We start from the raw sequence: 21,852 nt of genomic DNA on the forward strand, positions 1-21,852 counted from the left end.
AAAAACCAAAAAACTTAAAAACAAAAAAGAATTTTATTTAGTCCTTCAACAACCCTTTACGGAGTACTGCTTTTTTATAAGGAATCATGGGGGCCCAGGAGGTTTAGAACACACATCTCAGGATCCAGAGAGCTGGCTCCATGGCAGACGATGCACCAAGCGCAGAGAGAAGTGGATAATGCAGCCCCGAAGAGTCTGGGGTTGAGCCAAGTCAGAATGCCAGAATGTTTAAAATCTCGGAGAGGGGGATCCCTGGGTGGCTCAGCAGTTTGGCGCCTGCCTTCAGCCCAGGGTGTGATCCTGGAGTCCTGGGATTGAGTCCCACATCGGGCTCCCTGCATGGAGCCTGCTTCTCCCTTTGCTTGTGTCTTTGCGTGCCTCTCTCTCTCTCTCTCTCATGAATAAAGAAATAAAATCTTAAAAAAAAAAAAATCCCAGAGAATTTAGTGACCCCTTGTTCAACATCTTGTTTCATGGAAACTGAGGCTCAAAGGGAGGCAGGGACTTGCCCAAGCTCTCATAGCAAGACAGTGGAACTGAGACCAAATCTAGGGTGAGGGGCGTGTTGTGTGATTTCCATTTTTATGAAATACCCAGAAATGGCAAGTCCATGGAGGCAGAAAGTGAGAGTGTAGTGGTTGCCAGAGGCTGGGGGTGGGGAATGACGGCTTTCGGGATTCCTTTGGGGGTGACAAAAAACGTTCTGGGGCTAGACAGGTGATGGTGGCACCATGTTGTGAATTTGCCAGGTGCCACTGTGTTGTCTGCTTTGAAATGGGTGAAATGATGAATTTTATGTCATGCAATTTCTACCACAATTAACAACAAAAAAGTAAGATGATGGAATAATTTATCTCCAAACCTGGGTGCTTTAAGAGTGCAAGGGGTCTGCACCAGGTCAGCCAGACTGTGTGGAAAACCATCCTGTTCTGACTCCCGAACCAGTGTTTTGTACTCGCCGATGTGATTTCTGACTTGGGTTAACAAAATGCATGAGTTTTAGAAAGTTGTGCCTCCCAGATTTTCCACCAAGATAGCCCCACATTGCCCCAAGGATGGTCAACGAATAGGCTCACACTGTATGACTGTTTCCCAGTAGCTTTGGGCCTGTGCATATACTGTCTCGTAGGCTGGCACTGCCCTCTTTCTCTGCTTGGCTGACTCCTACCAGGTTCATTGAGATGTTACCTCTTCCAGGAAGACGTCCCTGACTACTTCCTTGGGCTTCTACAGCCTCACTTTCTGCTGCCTGTCAGGGCCCCCTACAAATTTTTGTGGTCTTTCTTTTCCCCTTTCCTCCACTAGACTGTGTCTGTGACCCACTGTGATCAGGAGTGGGGTCTCCTTCCTTCCCCCTGCATTCCCAGCGTGAGGGGGCATGGCCCAGTGTGGACCTTTAATAGAGATTTGCCTAAAGGACACGGGTCTACATGAACTGCATCACGTGGTAGTTAGAGCTTGAGCAGTAGGTTTACTTTACGTTTGTGTTTAGTTTCTTGTTTTAAAAAAAAAGTGGTAAAATACATACAGCACAGACTTAACTGTTTTTTTTTTTTAATATTTTTTTCTTTATTTATTTATGATAGTCACAGAGAGAGAGAGAGAGAGAGAGGCAGAGACACAGGCAGAGGGAGAAGCAGGCTCCATGCACCAGGAGCCCGATGTGGGATTCGATCCCGGGTCTCCAGGATCGCGCCCTGGGCCAAAGGCAGGCGCCAAACCACTGCGCCACCCAGGGATCCCAGACTTAACTGTTTTTTTTTGTTTTTTGTTTTTTGTTTTTTGTTTTTTTTAATTTTTTATTTTTATTTTTTTGACTTAACTGTTTTTAAGTGTACAGTTCAGTGGCATTAAGTACATCCACACTGTTGTGCAACCAGCATTACCATTCATCTCTAGAACTTTCTCATCAACTCATACTGAAACTCCATCCCCGTTAAACTCCCTGTTCCCTTCTACCCCAGCGCCTGGCCCCCACCATTCTACTTTCCATCCCCATGAATTTGACTATTTGTGCTTTTGTGACTGGCTTATTGCACTTCTCATAATGTCCTCAAGGCTCATCTGTGTTATAGCACACATCAGAATATCTTTCCATTTTAAGGTCGAATAATATTCCGTGGTGTGGAGATACCACCTTTTGTTTATTCATCTATCTGTAGACATTTGGGTTGTTTCTACCTTCTGGCTATTGTGAATAGTGTTGCTTTGAACACTGGTGTGCAAGTATCTGTTCTGGTCTCTACTCTCAGGGGTGGGATGGCAGGGCCATGTGGTAATTCTGTGTTCAGTTTTTGAGGATCTGCCCTCCTGTTTTCACAGCCTCTGCACCATTTTATATTCCCACAGTGGTGCACACAGGTTCCAGTTTTTCCACATCCTTGCCAACACTGCTTCTGTTCTGTTTTGGTTTTGGTTTTTTGTTTTTTTATAACAGCCATCCTAATGGTTGTGAAGTATCCTTTACATCTGAACATCGTGAAAAGCAGTTATTCTCAGGGCATCTGGGTATCTCTCGGTTAAGTGTCCTACATTTTGGTTTTGGCTCAGGTCATGATCTCAGGGTTCTGGGATCCAGCCCTGCATCAGGCTCAGTGCTTAATGCAGAGTCTGCTTATCCCTCTCCCTCTGCTCCTCACCCTGCCCCTCCTTCTCATAAATAAATAACATCTTAAAAAAAAAAAAAGCACACCTGAAGTCTTCCTTAAAAAAAAAAAAAAAAAAAAAAAAGCAGTTATTCTAGTTAGCCCATGTGGACTTTGGAAGAAATCTGACAGGGAGAAGAGTGGCGTCAGCATAACTCCAGTTGCCCATGGGCAGGTCACTCTGCTCTGGCTTTGTCTTCCTCATCCATAAGCTGGGGTCATAGCAGGACCTGCTTCTGCAGTGGGACAGGATTTTTGTGCCACTCGTAATGTTCTGTGCTGGCTGGACACTGGGAGGTCTGGTCTTGCCTGCTCATGTTGCAATTTTTGTGACGTTTCAAATAGCATACCACCCTGAATCCAGGGGTGGTTATTGCTGTGCCTGCGTACATAAACACTGTAAAGGACATGTTTGTGTAGGTGGCTCTCTCTTCCCTTAGATTTTTTTTCCCGTAGGATAAGTTTTTGGAAGCAGGATTACCAGGAATGCCTGGGTGACTCAGTTGTACACACAACTCTTGATTTCAGGTCAGGTCATCCTCTCAGGGTTGTGGGACCCAGCCCTGCATTGGGCTTCACACTCAGCATAGAGTCTGCTTGTCCCTCTCCCTCCACCACTACCCACCCCCCCCGCAAATAAATAAGTAAATAAATAAATAAAATCTTTGGGCAAAAAAAGAAACAGCGTTACTGAATCAAAAATAAATGCATGTGGGACGCCTGGGTGGCTCAGTGGTTGAGCATCTGCCTTTGGCTCAGGTCGTGATCCTGGGGTCCTGAGATCGAGTCCTGCTCAGGCTCCCTGCAGGGATCTTGCTTCTCCCTCTGCCTATGTCTCTGCCTCTCTTTCTGTGTCTCTCATAAATAAATAAAATCTTAAAAAAAAAAGAAATAAATGCATGCTTGGGGGTGAATATATTGGAGAAATACACTTGGTTATAGTCAGAAGATTTCAACCCTAGCTCAGTCCCTCCTTGCCATGTGAGCCGGCTCATTTTCAAAACTGTGTTTTCCTCATCTCTAGAGCAGTGGTAATAATTTGAGAAGTACAAAGTTGTGAATATTAGATGGGAGAAGGCAGAAGGTGCACAGAGTCACGTAGTGTGGTGCCTGACTCTTGAGGGAGTCTCAAAAAATAGTGATTGAGAGTGAATATTGCCGATTTGCTTTTATAACGGACACTGGCCTTGGGAGCAAATGAGTGTATCTGTTTCCCCAGAGCCATGGCTAATGGGATGCTCTATTTCCTTCTCTCAGGGATGCTTTCCCTTCAAATACTTTTTTTTTTTTTTTTTTTAAAGATTTACTTATTCCGGGAGCCCGATGCGGGACTCGATCCCGGGACTCTAGGATCGCGCCCTGGGCCCAAGGCAGGCGCTAAACTGCCGAGCCACCCAGGGATCCCCTTCCTTCGAATACTTTTTTACACACTGGCTTTATGTCCCTTCTGATGTCAGATCCTGGGGCTACAGTTGTGAACTGGACCCAGGACCCAGAATCACCCCATCTAGCAGAGGAAACAGTCACCACGTGTGTGATCAACGCCAGGCTAGGGAGAAACAGAGACTTAGATAGCACAGCACAAAGGGGGCACTTGAACCCACCCTAGGGCAGCAGGGCAGGCTTCCTGGAGGAGGTGGCATTTTGGAGCTCAGGACTGAGGGATGCCTAGGGATTAGTCAAGCGGTAGGAAATGGCAGTGTAGAGGCGTGGAGGCACGGAAGAGCATAGGGTGTCTTGTGACCTGTCTGGGGGGTTCATTGTGCTAAAGTAAGTACGTGAGTGCGTGCTAGAGACAGACAGATAGACAGGGCCCGGGGGGTGGGGGGAGTGGGGGGAGGTATGAAGGGGATCCGGATCCTGCCAGGTCTTAGGGATGAAGTTTGACATGCTTTGCTCTGAACAAGGAGGGGTGGCGCGATGGTGCTTGCGAGTCATAGCCTCACTCTAGTGCTGCTAGAGTAGATTGGAGGAGGCTCCAGCAGAGACAGGAATGTCAGCGAGGAGGTGGGTTTTCAGTGTCCCTTCTTCATGAAGTTTTCCCGGGCCACTCTCCTTCTTAGGGTTGCTTGTCCAACTTTCTGTGTATCTTGTTTATTTATGTTGTTTATTCCTATCTTCTTGACTGCCGGCTCCGTGGGCACAGGGTTTTCCATGTGTTGTGTTCACTGCTGTGTCCCTAGCGCCCGGCCCGGAGCCTGGTACGTGGTAGATGCTCAATAATTGTGTATTGGAATGAATGAACGAACGGACAAATGAACGAACGAATGAGCTAGGGCCGTTGCCATGGGGACGGAGAGGAGAGGATGTGTGTACTCCAGTGCCATCAGCCATCGGGCCCCTTCCTTCTGGGGCCCGTGGGTGGACGTTTACTGCAGCCCTGCCCTCCTGGGAGGGACGCGGGCCTGCACTTGGCACCTCCTGCAGGGCGCCACGCAGGGTGGATTTGCAGATTTGGGAGGCCAGGTCACATTCCGGAAGACACTGGAAGGCGTGAGGACTGGCTCACACCCCTCAGCAGATGGTGGCATTCCCGAGAAACGGCACCCAGAGATGGCTGAGTGAATGACTGGTGAGCTCCCAGATCGGATTTAAGGGTGTAATTACGAAAGATCTGCAGCAGCTGTTAGAACGAATCAACGCCTCTGAATCTGAGAGAAAAGCTGCCAAACTGTTTGGTTCTGAATGGAGGTGCTTCTCTTGCCTTCTCCCTATGTGGTTCGTTCAGGAGGAGGAGGAGGCTGAGAGCCACATGGCTACACCCCCAGCACCAAGCACAGAACCTGGTTTGCAGGACAGTCAGTAGGACGGCGCACGGACAAACGGATGCTCTGCACTGACTCCCGCCGAATGTCCACAATTGTGGGGCTTGGTGCTTCAGTTCCTGGGGAAATGGGTTTCTTTGCAGAAAACTGCAGGGACGCCCGGGTGGCTCAGTGGCTGAGCATCTGCCTTTGGCTCAGGTCCTGATCCCGGGGTCCTGGAATCGAGTCCCACATCGGGCGCCCCGCAGGGAGCCTGCTTCTCCCTCTGCCTGTGTCTCTGCCTCTCTCTTTGTGTCTCTCATGAATAAATAAATAAAATCTTAAAAAAAGATTCAGGAAATGGGCATTTCAGATGTTGCAAAAGCCACTCTGGGAGAGCTAACCTGTAGACCTGGAAGGTTCGGTGGCATGTACCTGCTGGTGCCCTCACTGCTCCAGGTCAGACTGGCATCCTCTGCCCTCTGGCCCACTGTGGCCACAGGCTCCCCGTCTGTCCCTGATGCCGCGCTCTGCGATGGCTCGTATAGATACAACCCGAGAGGTGGCTCGCACTCCTCGCCCCCTCTTTCTTCGGGAGCTCTTGTTTTCTTGGCTTTGGCCGATAGTGCTAATGCATTTACAAAGAGTGAGCGAGGCCACACAAGACATAGCAGCTGGCCCCTGTGTGGAGCGAGCTTCTGGAGTGTTTTGGAAGAGACCGACATGTCTTAAATTAAGCATGACATATGTGATGCATTTAAAGTAAGGTTTTAGAACGTACATTTCAATCGGTTTCCTTGTGTTTTTTATGACAGGTTCAGCGAAACCCTGAGAGTCCTGTGTTTCTAGGTTTGGGAGAGACTTCAAAATGTTCCTTAGCTGTTTATTGTGGTGGTTCAAAAAACAAAACAAAACAAAACAAAACAAAACAAAACCAAAAAACATGTCTCTTTTCCCCCCTTTGTTCACTAATGTATTAATTAATTCGCAGATGCGTTGGTACAGCCATATTTATATACCAGGCATTTGCCAGGCATTTGAAACGGAAACTCAAGAGAAAGCCCAAGATGTGAAGCAGATTACAGATAACAGAGACATTGTTTGGTTACGAGGGGTATGGACCAAGACTCTTCTTTCCCCCTTTACTGCCCTGTGGGACGGCCCCTGAGCTGGGTGGGTTCAAGGATCCCAGAGTAGGGAGACATGCATGTACCGTTGATCCTAATTTGCCAGCGGTTGCTGTGGGTGACTTCTTTCCCCAGGACAAGCTGTGCAGGGAAGCATCCCAGCCACACTTGGGCAGATGAGCTGGCGGCAGGACAGTGAAGGGTTAATGTGGTCACAGCAGGTGGCTGACAGCAGGCCTATTGAGCAGTAGAGCTTCTCCCTATGGTCCAGCAAAACTGGGGGCTTGGGGTGCTCTTGGGGAGGTCAGCAGGTTGAGCTTCCAGCCTAGCTCTTCACAGGGTTTTGTCATCTAGTAGCAATTGACCGTTGGCCACTACCCAGCTTGCCAGAACCAGAATAACTCTTCCTGTGTCCTAGATTGCTTAGCATCATGAAACTGGAGGTACCTGTCCTTGTTCAGAATCCTTGAAGGGGGACTACTGGGTGGCTCAGTGGTTGAGCATCTGCCTTCAGCTCAGGGCATGATCCCGGGGTCCTGGGATCGAATCCCACATTGGGCTTCCTGCAGGGAGCCTGCTTCTCCCTCTATGTCTCTGCCTCTATGCCTTTCATGAATAAATAAGTAAAATCTTAAAAAAAAAAAATCCAAGAAGAGTGGGGAGCAGAAGAATACCTCTTCATTCATCTGTTTATTCATTCAACTGTTATTTATGTACTCAACAAGTAGTATTCGGTGCTATTATATGTCAGGCCGCCGTGCTAGCTTCTGGGGACTCTGGATGCCTTCTGGGAGCTTGCCGTTGAAAGGGAGAGGCGAGTATAAAGTGAAAGTTCAGGCAGCATTAAATACAACTATGGAGCTATGACGAGTCCTGCCAAGGATGTCTGGTGCTCCATGGACATGTAAGAGGAAGATTGTACCAGGCTGTGTGTGTGTAGTGGTTGGGGGTGGGGAGGATTGCAGAGATGCCTGAGCTCTGTTCTGAGGGCTGGGCCGGTGTCTGTGTGAATGAGAAGGGTATTCCAGCCAGCAGGCACAGCTCGTGCAAAGGCCCTGAGGTGGTGTTTCAGGACCTGGAGCAGATGGAATGTTCAAATACTTCTGAGCCGGAGAAACAGCTCCCAAATTAGCCAACAACTTGCATTCTCTCGTGTCGCCTCTCAGCCTGGGGAGTCTTCAGGGATCACCATTCCCAATTCTAAGCAGCTAATACTAATCCTGTGCTCCCACATCCCCCTTTATATACCATGGTATTTATTACCTAGAGTTGTAATTGCCGCTGCTGTGTGTGTGTGTGTGTGTGTGCGCGCGCGTGTGTTTCTTAAACAAGACTGTGAGTTCCCTGAACGCAGGGGACTTTTCTTGCTCATCTCTGCACACGTGGTAGGTGCTCAGTGAACATGTTGCAGAGGAACGGGGGAGATTTCTATTGAGCACCCACCGTGGACTCAGCCCTCTTTTTGCTACGATATTGAGAAGCCGAGAGGAGTGTGCGTTTTACAAGCTGGAGATGATGCCAGCGGATGCAGTTGGAGCTTTTGTGCCGTCTGTGCACACACTTCCGGAACTCCGGAGCCTAGGCTGTGGTCCTGTGTCTCTTGAGACCTGCTGAGGCTCAGCCTGGGGGTGTGGGGGGGGGGACGAGCCCCCACCCCCCACCCGCTCCTGCCACCACAGCAGTGTGCGCCAGCCCCGTTCGCGATGGGACGTGACACCGCTGACTCTCTCAGGCAGGCACACGTCCCCAGCCAGGGCCTGCCAGCTCGGGTAAGTGGGGCCGGAGTGTCCAGGAGGAGGAGGGTGCCAGTGGGCTCTGCCAAGGGATTTCCTCTCCGTGTTTCGGATCCTCTCGTTGCTCTGGGTCTCGTGTCCGGGCTACGTGTGTGTCCCAAAGCAGCGTTTCCAGGGGGCCACGGGGACTGGCTTCTAAAGGTGAACGGTCCTGATTTGGGGCAGGACTCGATCTGCCTTCCAACCCTGCCATCGTCCGATTTTCCGATGCTGCGTATCTAGCCCTCTTCGCTGCCTCTAACCCTGTCTAGACAGCGTTCTCCAGTTTGGGGAGAAGAAATCTGTTAGCACCATCGAGCGTGTAAGGAAGAGAAAATATCAAAATCTGTCTGCCTTTCTTTCCTGCAGGCTGCCGAGTGAGTCAGAGCCGGGGGCAGCAGAGTGGGGCCCCAGGAAGGGAAGCAGGAGACTCGCGTTTAACTAAAATACCTTCTACTTCATGTCCATCTAGACGGGGGGCCCGCAGAGGACACAGGCATGAAGGTGGGGGCAGGGTGGTGGGGGCTGATCCACAACAGTGACTTGTCTGGCCCTTTCTAAGACCAGAAACGAGAAAAGATAGAATGTTTAAGAAGGCCACGTTGCATGGGGTGAGGACATGAGGTTGAGTCTGAGCTGTGTGATGCAGGCAAGTCACGTGACCTCTCTGGGCCCTGACTCTTCATCCTCACAGTGATGGTGATCGCGATAACCCCTGCGTCTCAGGGTTGTGCAGGGATTAATATGAGAGGAGGGCTCCTGGCTGGAGAGAACAGAGCTTGTAGCTGGACGCCCAAGGGGCTTGCGCCAGAGCCGCTGCAAAACGGCGGTCTGATAATCATCGCACCCACCTCGTAGGGTTATAAAGAGGATGTGATTTATAAGACACGAAGCGCCTGGCTTACCTTGAGGCCTCACCTGTGGTGAGCCCCCACCATTAGCCGCTACTCTTCTCCTGGAGGCTCTGAAGGCAGCCAGCAGGGGGTAGGGGTGGGAAAGTGGAGATAAGGGACAATCTCTTGGCATTGGGGGCTGAGCTTTGGCCTCAGGAGCCACTGACCAACTCTGTGACCTTAAGGACTCCCTAAGGACTTAAGGACCTTAGGGACTCCTTTCTGCTGCTGTATAAACTGGGGCTGGTCCTCTACCCTCTTTGTGCTTGGTGCTCGGCACAGGGCTGTGAGGAGGGTCAGCGGGGATGCCTGATGTGGGCAGGCTCCAAAATGGGGAATTACTTGGGCATAACGGGTGAGGGGACGTGAGGATGCCCTCAGCGGGGCTTTTGCTGGGAGTATGCGGTGGATGTTTGGAGTCCGACCTGGTTCAAATGCCGATGTTGCCTCTTGCTCTCTAAGTGACATCAGGCCAGCTCCTTGGCCCCTCTGAGCTGGTTTTCTTCTCTATGCAGCAGAGATAATAATCCCTTTTTACCTGAGAGCTGGCCTTGAGATCAGCTGAGTGGGGCCAGTCCTAGACAGTGTTGCACCCTTTCCCCACCATTGGGCCTTCAGAGGTGGCCCATCCTCAGAGGTGGCCCATCCAGTCCACTCCCTTTGCCCAGGGCTCTGGGAGGTGGAGAGGCTGGTCCAGGCTTGCCTGGTGAGGTTGGTGGAGAGCTCTGGCCTCCTGGGCCCATTCCCCCTCCTTAACCGCTCTGCTTGGACTCAGACGCTGACTGAGATTTAAATTTACTTTTTCCCCCCTGTCCTTTGCTTTTCCCTTTCAGTGGTTGCTTCTCTAGCTCAGATGTTCTTAATCCCCATGGATCCAGGACCGTAGCCATGGCGACGCGGGTCGAGGTGGGTTCCCTAACTTCCCTGACAGGAGTGCCGGGCCTCGGCGAGATCGCCAAGGAGGAGACCCTGACGAGGACCTACTTCGCGCAGGCCGGCGACGCCCCTGGGGCGCCCTCCGCGTTGCTCTTGGAAGGAAAAAGCCCCCTGAGGAGCCCGACCCGCTTGCTCCCGCTGCCCAGACTTGCCCCCAAGCCCTTCTGCAGGGAGAAGGCCCTGGACGTGAAAGCCCCTGTCCCGTCCTCGGGGCCCGGCCCGGCCAGCCCGGCACCTCCCTGTGGGCGCTCCCAGGACCTGGTGGGAAAGGACCTGGGTGACAAGATGCCCGGCCTGGTGGGGCAGGAGCCAGGGAACGGGGAGGGCCTGAGGAGGAGCTCGTCTCTGTTTCACAAGACCACCTTCCTGCGGCCCCGCCCCAACACCATGATGGTCTTTGAAACCAGCAAAGCGGGCCCCGCTCTGGCCAAGGGGGTCGGTGAGGGGGCTCGGGAGGCCACCACGGGTGTGTCTCAGGAGCCCACGTCGGGGTCCCGGCCCGAGGTGGCCGCCAAGCCTGCCCTGCCTGCCCGAAAGCCTGGGACCCTTCCCCGGCCGGCCTCCCTGTCGCAGGACACCAGGTCAGCTGCCCCCCAGGAGGAGGCAGGCCCAAGTGAGACTCTGTCGAAGGCCAGCAGCGTGGAGGACAGGCCTCGCCTGAGGAGAAGGCCCGTGTCGGCCATCTTCATCGAATCCATTCAGCCTCAGAAGCCGGGCCCCGGCGGGGCGGCCACTGGGGGCAAAGCGCCCCCCGCCCCGCCTGAGAAGACATGGGTGAGGAGGCCCAGGCCTCTGTCCATGGACCTCACAGCCCGGTTTGAGAGCAAAGAGGCCTTGCTGAAGAGGGTGGCGGACGAGGCCGCCGCAGGCTCCCCTGTCCAGTGGCGGGGGCCTGAGAGGTCCGACCCGGAGCCCAAAGGGGATGCCGAGTGTTTGGTCAAAGAAAACCCTCGCCTTCATGACCCAGACTCAGACTCCCTGGAAGTAGCCAGGAAGACCCGAGAACAGAGGGAGAAGGTGCTTTTTAGGCAGGCGGAGACAGGCAGCCCCAGAACTGCGGGGGGCTCGGCCAGGGGCACCCCCCCGGATGAGCAGCAGCCTGGGGAAGAGAAAGCTAAGCCGCTCAGGGAGCCCGAGAGGGCGCCCCCGTCCCCCTCACCCAGACCTGGGAGAGAGCAGGACTTGGCTGAGGTCAAGAGCAGAGCAGCTGATGGGGACAGCCGGCTGGAGGGAGCATGGACCCCCCGGAGCAGCGTCAAGAGGCGCGTCAGCCTGTTTGTGGAGGAGAGCACCTTGACCTCGGCAGCAGAATCTGGGCCCGCACCGGCCGCCCCCGAGCCTCCGTCAGCTGCCCTGGAGCCTGAGAAAGTGGGTGTGAGCGTCCAGGAGCGGATCAAAGGCTGGGCCGCCGAGAGCTCAGAGGCCAAGCCAGAGCCCAGGAGGAAGACCTTCCAGGCACGGCCGCTGTCGGCGGATCTGACCAAACTGTAAGTGGGAACGTGCCACGGGCTTCGCTCAGCCTTGAGCTGCCTCACACCGCTAACCAGAGGCCCCTCGGGAAAGGGAGCCGGGCTCCAGGCTCTGCACTAGGCACCTTACAACCTACATGCCCCTGCACCTCGATGTACCCCCAGCCCCTGAGAGGAGGTGGCCTTAGCTTCTCAGGATAGGAGCTGGGCTGTGGAGAGGTAACGCAGCTCCCCTCTGGGTCCAGCCTCTGCCAGCAGTTCCTTTTCCTTTGCGCTTTGCAGTGGGAGGTATTGTGCCCATTTCACAGATGCGGATAGTTGAGGTGAAATACCGCCAGGAAGCCTGGAGCCCCGTGGAATTCCAGCACAGCCTGGGTCTCTGGCTAACCTTGCCTTTCCAGAAGCCTGAGGATGTGACTGTCTGGCCTAAGCCTCCATGCCTGGCCCCCCAAAATAAAATCCAATGGGTCAAGATAGCTTGAGCAAGACCCTTCCCCCTTTTGAGCCTTGGTTTCTTTGTCTTTAAAACGGAAACCTTCCTGGAAGGATTAAGGCAGACTCATAGACAATGCTGTGACTCACTCTGCCCAAAGGAAGCCGTCACAACGTTGTAGCTCCAAATGATATTATGAATCCTGCTAGTGGATGGTTTTCTAAGCTCGGCTGGCCTCTGACATCTCTTTGCTCCTTTGTTTTCCTGGCTTCCCAGCTACAACAGGGAGATGCCACTGGGTGTGTCCGCCAGCTTGTTAATGACATGCGTGCCACTGACATACTCTTGTCAGGTCGGAGCTCCCAGGGGCCACCTCTGGGCAGACTGCCCTTGGGAACCAGGACAGCCAGCTGGCCAGGGTGAGACCAGTGCCTCTGAGTATTTAGGATCATCTGGAAAAAAATGCCGAGGCCTAGGGCATACCCCCCACCACCCCCTGTCCCCCTGCCCCGAGATTCGGACTTAGTCTAGGGAGGGGGCTCATATCTTGGTCTTTTATAAAAGCTTCCCAGGTGATTCTCATGTGCAGCCAGGCCCGAGTTAAGGTAACAGAGAAAGAGGTGTCCCATGCCAGGGACCTCACACACCTTTTCCTGTGTCCTCCTAGTGCCTTGGGTTATTCTCATCTGACAGATGGGGAAACTGAGGCTTGAGTTTGGACATAACTCCTCCACGGCCTCATGCCTCCCAGGAGGCAGACTCTGGAGGATTGTAGAGTGGGACATGGTTAAGTGGTTTATTTATCTCCCCTCCCTTGTCTCTGTAGGCCCCAGCCCCAAATTCATCTTTAGGGATCCATTCCAGGGAGCCCTTTAGAGATGGGAACATTCTGAGCACCAGAACACCCTTTCTTTCTCTTCCCCTTGGCAAGTGAAGAAACTGAGGCCCAGAGAGGGGCAATGATTTGGCCAAGGTTACCCAGAGAAGCAGAAACAGGCCTGTGCCCCCACACATTCCATGACAGCCCACTGCCCCCGAGTCCCATGGCAGGTCTGTGGTGGGGTGGTTGTTGTGCCTGGGGTTGCTAACAACAACCATTAATTATTCCTCCTGGGGCATCTTTACTCTTCCCTGAACGCCCTCACATAGCTATTAGGGCCTTGGGTAGCCTCTTATCTGCCCTACAAAAGATGATGGGGAGGTGTTAATTATCCCCGTTTTATAGATGAAGAGACAGAGGCTCAGGTGAGGTCACAAGCATGACCCAAGCTCCTGAAGTGGGGAGGCAGTTAGAGCTGGGACTAGCACTCAGGTCTCTTCACCCAAGCCTGGGGCTCCTGCCATCCAATGATGCTGTGTTTAAGGTAAGCTGTCCCCTCTGGGCCCTTCTTGGTTTGGCAACTGGAGAGGACACATCTTTTCTCAAAGCAAACCAGGCATTGTTACTTTGTTGATTTTAATGCTGACCTCACTCCTGGTTCCTGAGCTAGTTGCAGGGTGTGGGCTGGAGGGAATCACAGATTCTGGTCCCATACAAGTAACGTGGATCTCTGTACCAGGTTTTCAAGTCCAGCATCGAGCAATGATGTCAGATACGAGAAGTGTTCTGAGTTGAGTGGTGAACTTCCTAAGGAACCTGGGGAAAAGGTAAGGAAAGAGTCCTGTGTGTGGCACATCTTGTTTTCCAGTGGGTAGCTTTAGTGACTAGAAAAAGAGCTGTTGTGATCTACAAGACCCAGAAAAGAATTAGAAGCCTCTCATGAAGCACTTTTCAAGTCCCTTTTGGGTTTGTGATTCTGCTCTCCTTAGTGTTAAGTATTATTTACAAATGTCATTGCCAGGTTGTATTTATTTTTTCCTGTGCATAGAGGAAGAGGGACCTGGCTTTCTTAGGTACGAACACCTGCTTTATTAAGAAATTAAAATTTAGGTTTAAAACTGTTAATAGTAACTCCCTCTGTTTCCCTTATCAGGGTCCTTGTTCCCTTCCCTACCTTAGCTCATCACCTAGCAGTAGCAGAATGAGGGAAAAATACCAGCAACTAAATTGCTTAAAAGTATTTTTATTTAATCCATTTAACAAGGAAAAGCTCATAAAATAACCACTAGGTCTGACCCATTTGTGGTTGATGCTTCGTGCAGAGTTTTAATTCTTTTTTTTAAACAGCATATATATGAGTTTTGAAACTATATCACCATCACGATACCGAACATCTCCGGCACGTGCAAGTTTCTTTTTTTGTAGCCACCCTTGTCCCCTCCTCCTACCCCCAAACAGCCACTGATCTGCTTTCTGTTATTCTAGACGACTTTGCATTTTGTAGGTTTTTTCTAGATTTTTCTATAAATGCAACCAGTGCTTTTTTTTTTTTTTTTATCTGTCTTCTTTCACCCAGAATAATTATTTTGAGATGTGTCATATCGTGTGCATGTGTATATCAATAGTTTATTCCTTTCTGTAGCTGGGTTGCATTCCATTGTGTGAGCAGACATGATCTGTTTATCCATTTGGCCTGTTGATGGATGTTTGGGTTGTTTCCTGTTTTGGGGGGCCTTTGCATGTAAAAGAGCTCTGAACATTTGTGGGCAAGGCTTTGTAGGGACATCTATTTTCTTTTCTCTTGGGTAAATGCCTAGGAATGGCTGGATGGTATGGTAGGTGGAGGTTTCACTTTTTAAGACACGTATGCAGACTTTTAAACACCAGAGCTTGCTGGCGAGCCCACTTGTACACTGTGAGCTGGATCCGAGGGGCAGTGCCCACCACTCCTGAGGTGGGGTTTTCCCTGCTTTTTGTCCTTGGATGTTCTGAAACACTTCTTTGAAAATGGTGGAGAGAGGGTCCCATTGAAGTAAAGCCTCTTATATTCGCATTAAAATGGTGTAGTGATAACAAGAACCGAAAGGACCATGTGAAGCAAGTGGGACAAAGAGCTGGTTGTCATTGAATCTAGGGGATGGGTTGAGGTGAAGTTATTATTTTCTCTGTACTTTTGTATATGTTTGGAAAACTTTTAAGAAATGAAAGTTAATAAAGGAACCCTTCCTTGCTTTATTTATTATTTGAGATTACAGAGATTTGATCTCTGTAAATAGACTTTTCTTTTGGTAATTCTTTTTATTGTAGTAAAAGACACATAACATGAAATATACAATTTTAATTTTTTTTTGAGAACAGTGAATATATTTTTAAATTTAAAAACAATCTTTCTCAGGGTGCCTGAGTGGCTCTCTTGGTTAAGCATCTGCCTTCAGCTCAGGTCATGATCTCAGGGTCCTGGGATGGAATCCCACATCAGACTCCCCGCTCAGCAGGGAGTATGCTTTTCCCTCAGTCCCTCCCCCAGATCACACTTGCTCTCTCTCTCTCAAATAAATAAATAAATAAAATTTAAAAGTGTATATATACACACACACATATGTGTGTGTATATATACACACAAACATATATGAAAATATACACTCACAATACTAGGAGAAAGTTCCAGAACATTCTTCAAAGATACACTCCTCCCCATTGATAACAGCTGTTATCCAGGAAGGGCACTGGTAGTAGAATATTTGAAGTCTCAAAAGGACTTGAGCTTTGTCTTGTTTAGAAAGAATGGATTCAGGGGCACCTGAGTGGCTCAGTGGTTGAGTGTCTGCCTTTGGCCCAGGGCATGATCCCAGGGTCCCGGGATCGAGTCCTGCATCAGACTCCTTGCAGGGAGCCTAATTCTCCCCTTGCCTATGTTTCTGCTTCTCTCTGTGTGTCTCTCATGAATAAATAAATAAAATCTTAAAAAAAAAAGAGAAGAGAATGGATTCATACATTATGTATGCAAATTTTATGTAATAAAATGTGAGTCAACACTTTAAATGAAAATAGCTTTTGAATTCTTTAATGGCATTCCATCATCTGCAGTAGAGATTGGCAAACTGTAGCTCTGTGTGTATCCTAATTATTTTATTTTATTTTTATTTATTTAAGATTTATTCATTTTTTTGTGAGAGATAGAGATCATGAGTGGGGGTGAGGAGGGGCAGAGGGAGAGGCAGACAAGCAGATTCCCTGCTGAGTGGGGAGCCCAAGAGACACACAGGGGGCTCCATCCCAGGACCCTGAGGTCATGATCTGAACTGAAATCAAGATTTGGACACTCAACAGATTGAGCCACCCAAGCACCGCATCCAAACAATTCTAAAGTGAATAATTCAGTGACATTACGTGTATTCTCAGCATTATACAACCACCACCACCATCTCGTTCCAGAATTTATTTATTTTTTAAAATGTAAGTAATCTCTACACCCAGTGTGGGGCTTAAACTCATGACCTTGAGGTTAAGAGCCACATGCTCTTCTGACTGAGCTATCCAGCTGCCACCAGAATTTTTTATCACTCCAAATGTAAACCTTAACTAGTCATTCACTTCCCGTCTTCCACCTGTGGCCTCTGGCAACCACGAATCTACTTTCTATCCCCATAGACCTGCCTGTTCTGAGTTCCATATAAGTGGAATTACAAAACATGTATCCTTTTATGTCTGGCTTCTTTCAATTAGCAGAATATTGCTTTCAAGGTTCATCTATGTTGGAGCATGAATCGGTATTTTGTTCCTTTTTATGGCTGAATATGATCCCATTGTATAGATAGGCCATGATTTGTTTATCCGTTCTTCTGCAGGTAGGCATTTGGGTGATTTCTAGCTTTTGAAGATTGTGAAGTGTACTGCTGAAGACATAGGTGCACAAAAAAAAAAAAAAAGACATAGGTGCACAATTTTTTGTGTGAACCCCTCTTTTCACTTTTTTTGGGTATCTACCCAGGAATGGGATTGGTGGGTTAGATGGTGGTTTCCTTAACTTGTTGAAGGAGACTTCTTTCTAGATTAAGTAGACATCTTTATAGATTAAGAAATGACTAAGTAATACATGTATATTATAAAACCGAACAGAACTGAGTGTGTAAGAGGGAAAGCGATGTTCTCCTCATTCCTTCTTCCTCCCCTCACTCCCTTCCTGACAGTTTGATTTGTATCTTTTCTCCACTGTGTATCTACATGTATATACACATACACACACAGTTGTTGAGAAACGGTATTGTTTTATAAATACACTGTTCCACAGTCTGCTTTTCTCTCGCCCACACCACAGTATTTTATGTGTTGTTAGAGGTGACATGAGGACCCTCTCCCCTTCTGTGGATGCAGGTGCCCTGTGGCATTCCATTATCTGAATTATGTCAGAGCTCATTTAGCCTATGCCCCACAAATGGGCATTTAGGTTATTTCTGTGTCGGTTTGCTTTCTCTCTTTGCAGTGCTCCCCGAGCACTCTTGTTTATCCAGACTTGGGCATGTGAAGCAAAAAAGAATCTTGGGAGGAAATTGGCCAGATTAAAAGGAAAATGAGTATTTTAAGATCATGACATGAATGCTGAACTGTTCAAAAGTTGTACCCATTTATGTCCTTGCCAACAGTACCCAAGAGTGTTCATTTTCTCACATCCTCACCCACACTGGGTGTGTTCAGTCTTTAGAATTTTATGGTATCTTATGGTTTGATTTTAAAATCAGCTGTTTTGATCAGCTCACCTCTTCCTTTCTCTTTCAAATCCCTTAACGTAAATTGGGTTGTTTTTTTCTTTCTTTTTTTTTTTTTCCAGCAAAAGGAAGGGCATGGTGTGGATGGAACATCCGTTCCAAGAAGCCCCTGGAAGCCTGGGACGCTCCGGGAGAAGTCTAGGCAGACAGAGCGGAAAGACGGTTCTAACCAAGTCCCTGTCAACTATCGAGGTGAAAGCTCGGTGGGGGCTCTGACCCCTTCTGACAGCACTCCAGAAGATGATGGAAGCTTCCAGACGGTGTGGGCTACTGTGTTTGAGCATCATGTGGAGAGACACACAGTGGCTAACCAGTCGGGACTTCGTCCCTCGGCCACACCCCCCAGAGATGTGGCGGATGCCCGTGTCTCAGAGCTCAAACCCAGGCCTGAGAGAGGCTCTTGGCTGGGGAGGGACCTGCCAGAAAAGACGAACCTCACGAAACAGAACTCCAGATGGGTTGAGAATCCCAGTACAGAGAAATGGGGATGGACCGCCCTTTCAAATGGTGAACCCAAACAGTATCATGTGCCCCTCTCAGAAGAGTACTCTTCGGATGAAAAACACAGTAAAAATTCTCCTCTATCCCAGAAGGTCGAGCCCAAGTATGACATCATGCACACTGTGGGCAACCGGGCGCACAGTGAGGCCGTCTCCACGGCGTTAGAGGAAAAAGCCATGACCCTGCGAAGCAGCAGGTCTCACCTCTCACCGAAGGGGAGGCAGCAGTCCCATGAGGTCACCCCTGCTGACCCAGAGTGCAGGCTGGAAGGTCAGGTTGGGTCTGTCCAAAGGGTCAGTTTGATTTGGGAAGCCCGAGGGTTTCATGAAGCGAGTGGGCCAAAGCCTGACTCCCGAGAGCCAAAGGACACGTTTGGGAGCAATAGCCTGTCACCCAAATGGGCAGGTGGGGTGACCATGAACTGGCACAAAGCCACCGTGGTGGCCAGTGAAGAGAAAGGCTCAGATTTGAACTCTGAGGGCAACAGCGAGCACTCAGCCAGGCCCTGCGGTCCCGAAGTCACCTCGGGGAGGGCCGTCCAGGCTGCTGTCCAGGAGGCCCCGCATGTGGGGCCTGGTATGGCCAGAACCTGGTCAGGAGGCTATAGCTTAGCAGGAGGAAGGGCTCCCCACCGGGGGTGCCCTCTGGATGAGCCCTCTGACTTCCGAGCACAGCCGCGTGCAGAAGTGCGGGTGCAGAAGGGGCCCCTAGTTGTGGCTGCCAGTGAGGGCAAACCACCACCGGCCAAGGCGCTGGAGCCTGAGGCCAAGATGCGGAAGGCGGGCCCTGTGGACCAGAGATTCGAGAGGTGGCGGCGGAGGACGTTGCCCCATGATGTGAAGTTTGATGAATTCAGCTTCCTGGGCCCAGAAAACTCTTGGAAGGTGGAGCAGAGACAAACTGAACCTTTGAGCCCCACCACCAGTGCCTTAAGAAAACCTGAGCCATCCCACAGTAGGGTGGAGACGCAGGAGGTGAGCCCTGGTGCTTCACAGGACCAGACTCGGCCAGCACTGAAGCAAGGGTCCTCTTTGGAACCCAGGGCGACATTTTTTGCGGTGACGTATCAGATTCCTGATACTCAAAAAGCAAAGAGTTTTGTTAAGTCAGGGCCTGAAAACTTGACAGAACATTCTAGAAAAATAGTCCCACCTCCTTCTCCTCATTCTCGAACATCTGCCTTGGTTTCTCTTAACCACGAAGAGCCACTGGAGGCCAAGGGGAGTAACAGCTGGTCTAAGGGCAAAGAGCGGGACGGCACAAGCTATTCAAAACCTCTGAAGCCAACAGACCGCCCATCGCCTCTTGGGGACAGGGTTCTGGATGCTTCTAGTGAAAGAATCATGGGTGCTGATGCTTTATGGATCCATGGGGGACCAGAAGATGGCTCCAGTTTTCAGAGTGGGAGCAGGACATCCCCCAGCAATGCCCCCAAAACACCCCCGGCTTCCAGAAGTCACCCAGAAGCCAGCGATCTCCTCGTCAGAAGGGACACCGAAGTGATCAGCGTGAAGGTCCCAGGTAAAGTCAAAGATGGCTACAGATCCAGCGTGCTGGACATCGACGCCCTGATGGCGGAGTACAAGAAGCAGGAGGTTCAGGAGCGGGTGGAGGGTACACCTGCAGTGCCCAGCGGCTCAACTCAGGAGAGGCCAGGCCAGCAAGGCAGGCTAGAGCCGAGAAGGAGGAGCTGGAAGGAGAGGTCCGAAGCCGAGGGTGTCCGGACACAAGCCAGTTTTGCCGAAGCAAACCACAGTTCTTCTCTTGGCTCAGGCAAGCAGCCGGCAGAGACCCCAGGGGCAGCCGCGAACACCAAATTCAGCCCTCCTCTGTGGGCTCTGCCCCTCTCGGCTCCTTCTGAAAAATATCCAGGGGCCTCTTCTGGTCCCAGGAGAAAAGTTTCGGGAATCCCCGAGGATGACAGAAAGGACTTTGTTAGTAAACATCAGAGTGCAAACTATCAGAACTACCCAGCGGAGTCAAAGCCCACTCCCTGGGAAGATCTGGGTGGTGGGGCCTGCGTTTTGGCCAGATCCTCTCCCACTGACCAGAAGAAAGGGACCCCAAGGAAATCCGTCGGGAGGGGAGAGGAGGGCAGTGCCGTCCAGTGGGGTGATCACCCATATGACTGCGGCAGGCCACTGCTGGATGTCAAGAGGGCCTATTCGGAGAAAGGCCCCTCTGCCAAAATCCGAGAGGGCCTGTGTGTCATGCAGGAAGCCAGAGAGAGGAGGCAAGAGCAGCCCAAAGGGAGGTCCAGCCTCTCCGGAGACAGTTCTGAGGCCAAGGAGACCAGAATGGGGCCCTGCCGGCGGGAGTCGGGGACTCGAGACAGTTTAAAGGTGAGTAGGAAGGCTGCTCAGTTTTGTAAAATGTTGATTAAGATATAGGCCAGGGCTCTCAACCTCCCATACCCTGGGGGCTGGGTGGGTATGTAAATAAATGGAGTCAGACCGAGAGTGGGACTGGGGGAGGGGGGAGATTGGGGCAAATAGCCCATTTCCTGTGGTGGGGGGGAAGGGCAGCTGCTGCTCACTTCCGGCTGCTTTTTGATGTCTGTGGGCCACCAGTTTGATCTGGCCTAGAGTGATGATAATCATGCATGTATGGAGCACCGGCTGCCTGTTCCTGTGTATTGTATCAAGTTCATTATCGTGTCCCTAATATTCAGCATAATGCGTGACATTTTGTGAACCTGCAAGGAATACTTGTTGAATGAGTGAACGAGCCATCTTCTGTGAGTCTCATGACGATCCCTCTTTTGTGGGATTGTTGGTAGTTTGGGTTGCCATAGAAGCAGACCCTTGCAAGTGGTTGTTTTTTTATTTTTTAAGATTCTATTTATTTATTTTTTTATTTGAGAGCAAGAAACAGCACGTGTGAGAGAGCATGAGCAGGGGGAGAAGCAGACTCCCCACTGAGCACAGAGCCCAACGCGGGGCTCCATCTCACAATCCTGAGATCATGACCTGAGCCAAAAATCAAGAATTGGACGCTTCACTGACTGAGCCACCCAGGTGCCCTGCAAGTAGTTGTTTTAGGAGGTGCTCCCTGGCGGGGTCCCCAGAAGAGAAGTGATGCAGGGAACGGGAGGCTGGTGATGGAGTTGCCCCTCTGGGCATTTGGGGCTCATTCCCCCTGGAGTCCTCTGGAGGTGGCATAGATCACCCCTGACTTGTCCTGTCCAATGGGCAAGGAACCTGGAGTATATTTATTTTCCAGTTCCCTTCTGCCCTCCCCTGAGGCTACTTCTGAGGCTGTCAACATTCAGACTCTTCCATCCTGGCTGGTGCCATGCTCGGTGGTGGAGAGGACTGCTCACACAGCAGGACACCATTGCCACTGGCATGTACTTGAGCGTGGGGCAGGGCGCCCACAATGTCTGCTGCAGATGTGATCTTTTTGTACAGATGGCAAAAATCCCAAGCCCAGAGAAGTTAAATAACTTGTCTCAGGTCACACAGCACCACATGGAAACCTAGTATTTGAACCCAGGTCTGGCTAGATACACAGGCTTTCTAGTAGCTACTCGGTGGTAAATGGGAACTTTGAAGATGGGGAAGAAATCTGAGTATAAATCCCCCTATGCCTTTCTTGCATATCCTCAGCATCCTCCTTATCCCACTGGTACTTAGCTTCTTTTCTGGTCCAAATTCATAGAGTTTCTTTCTGGAAATACAAGCAAATAGGAACACACATTCTTATTTTTGCCTCTCTTTTCCATCAAAGAGAGCATCCTCTGCAGG

The 21,852-nt window shown here is 50.6% G+C and overlaps 1 protein-coding gene across 4 annotated transcripts in view; it reads left to right on the plus strand.

The window, feature by feature from the left end:
* The window catches only part of KIAA1671 (KIAA1671 ortholog), a 201,523-nt gene that overhangs the window by 48,486 nt on the left and 131,185 nt on the right, over positions 1 to 21,852 (plus strand). For all 4 annotated transcript variants that reach the window (XM_072725194.1, XM_072725193.1, XM_026002955.2 and 1 more), the window contains exons 3-5: positions 10,015 to 11,604; positions 13,579 to 13,666; positions 17,668 to 20,448. In XM_072725194.1, coding sequence (XP_072581295.1) covers positions 10,070 to 11,604; positions 13,579 to 13,666; positions 17,668 to 20,448 — 4,404 coding nt within the window. In that variant the 5' untranslated portion in view covers positions 10,015 to 10,069. The remainder of the gene's footprint in view (positions 1 to 10,014; positions 11,605 to 13,578; positions 13,667 to 17,667; positions 20,449 to 21,852) is intronic.

This window comes from Vulpes vulpes, chromosome 10 (genome assembly GCF_048418805.1).
Source record: "Vulpes vulpes isolate BD-2025 chromosome 10, VulVul3, whole genome shotgun sequence".
Lineage (NCBI taxonomy): Eukaryota > Metazoa > Chordata > Mammalia > Carnivora > Canidae > Vulpes > Vulpes vulpes.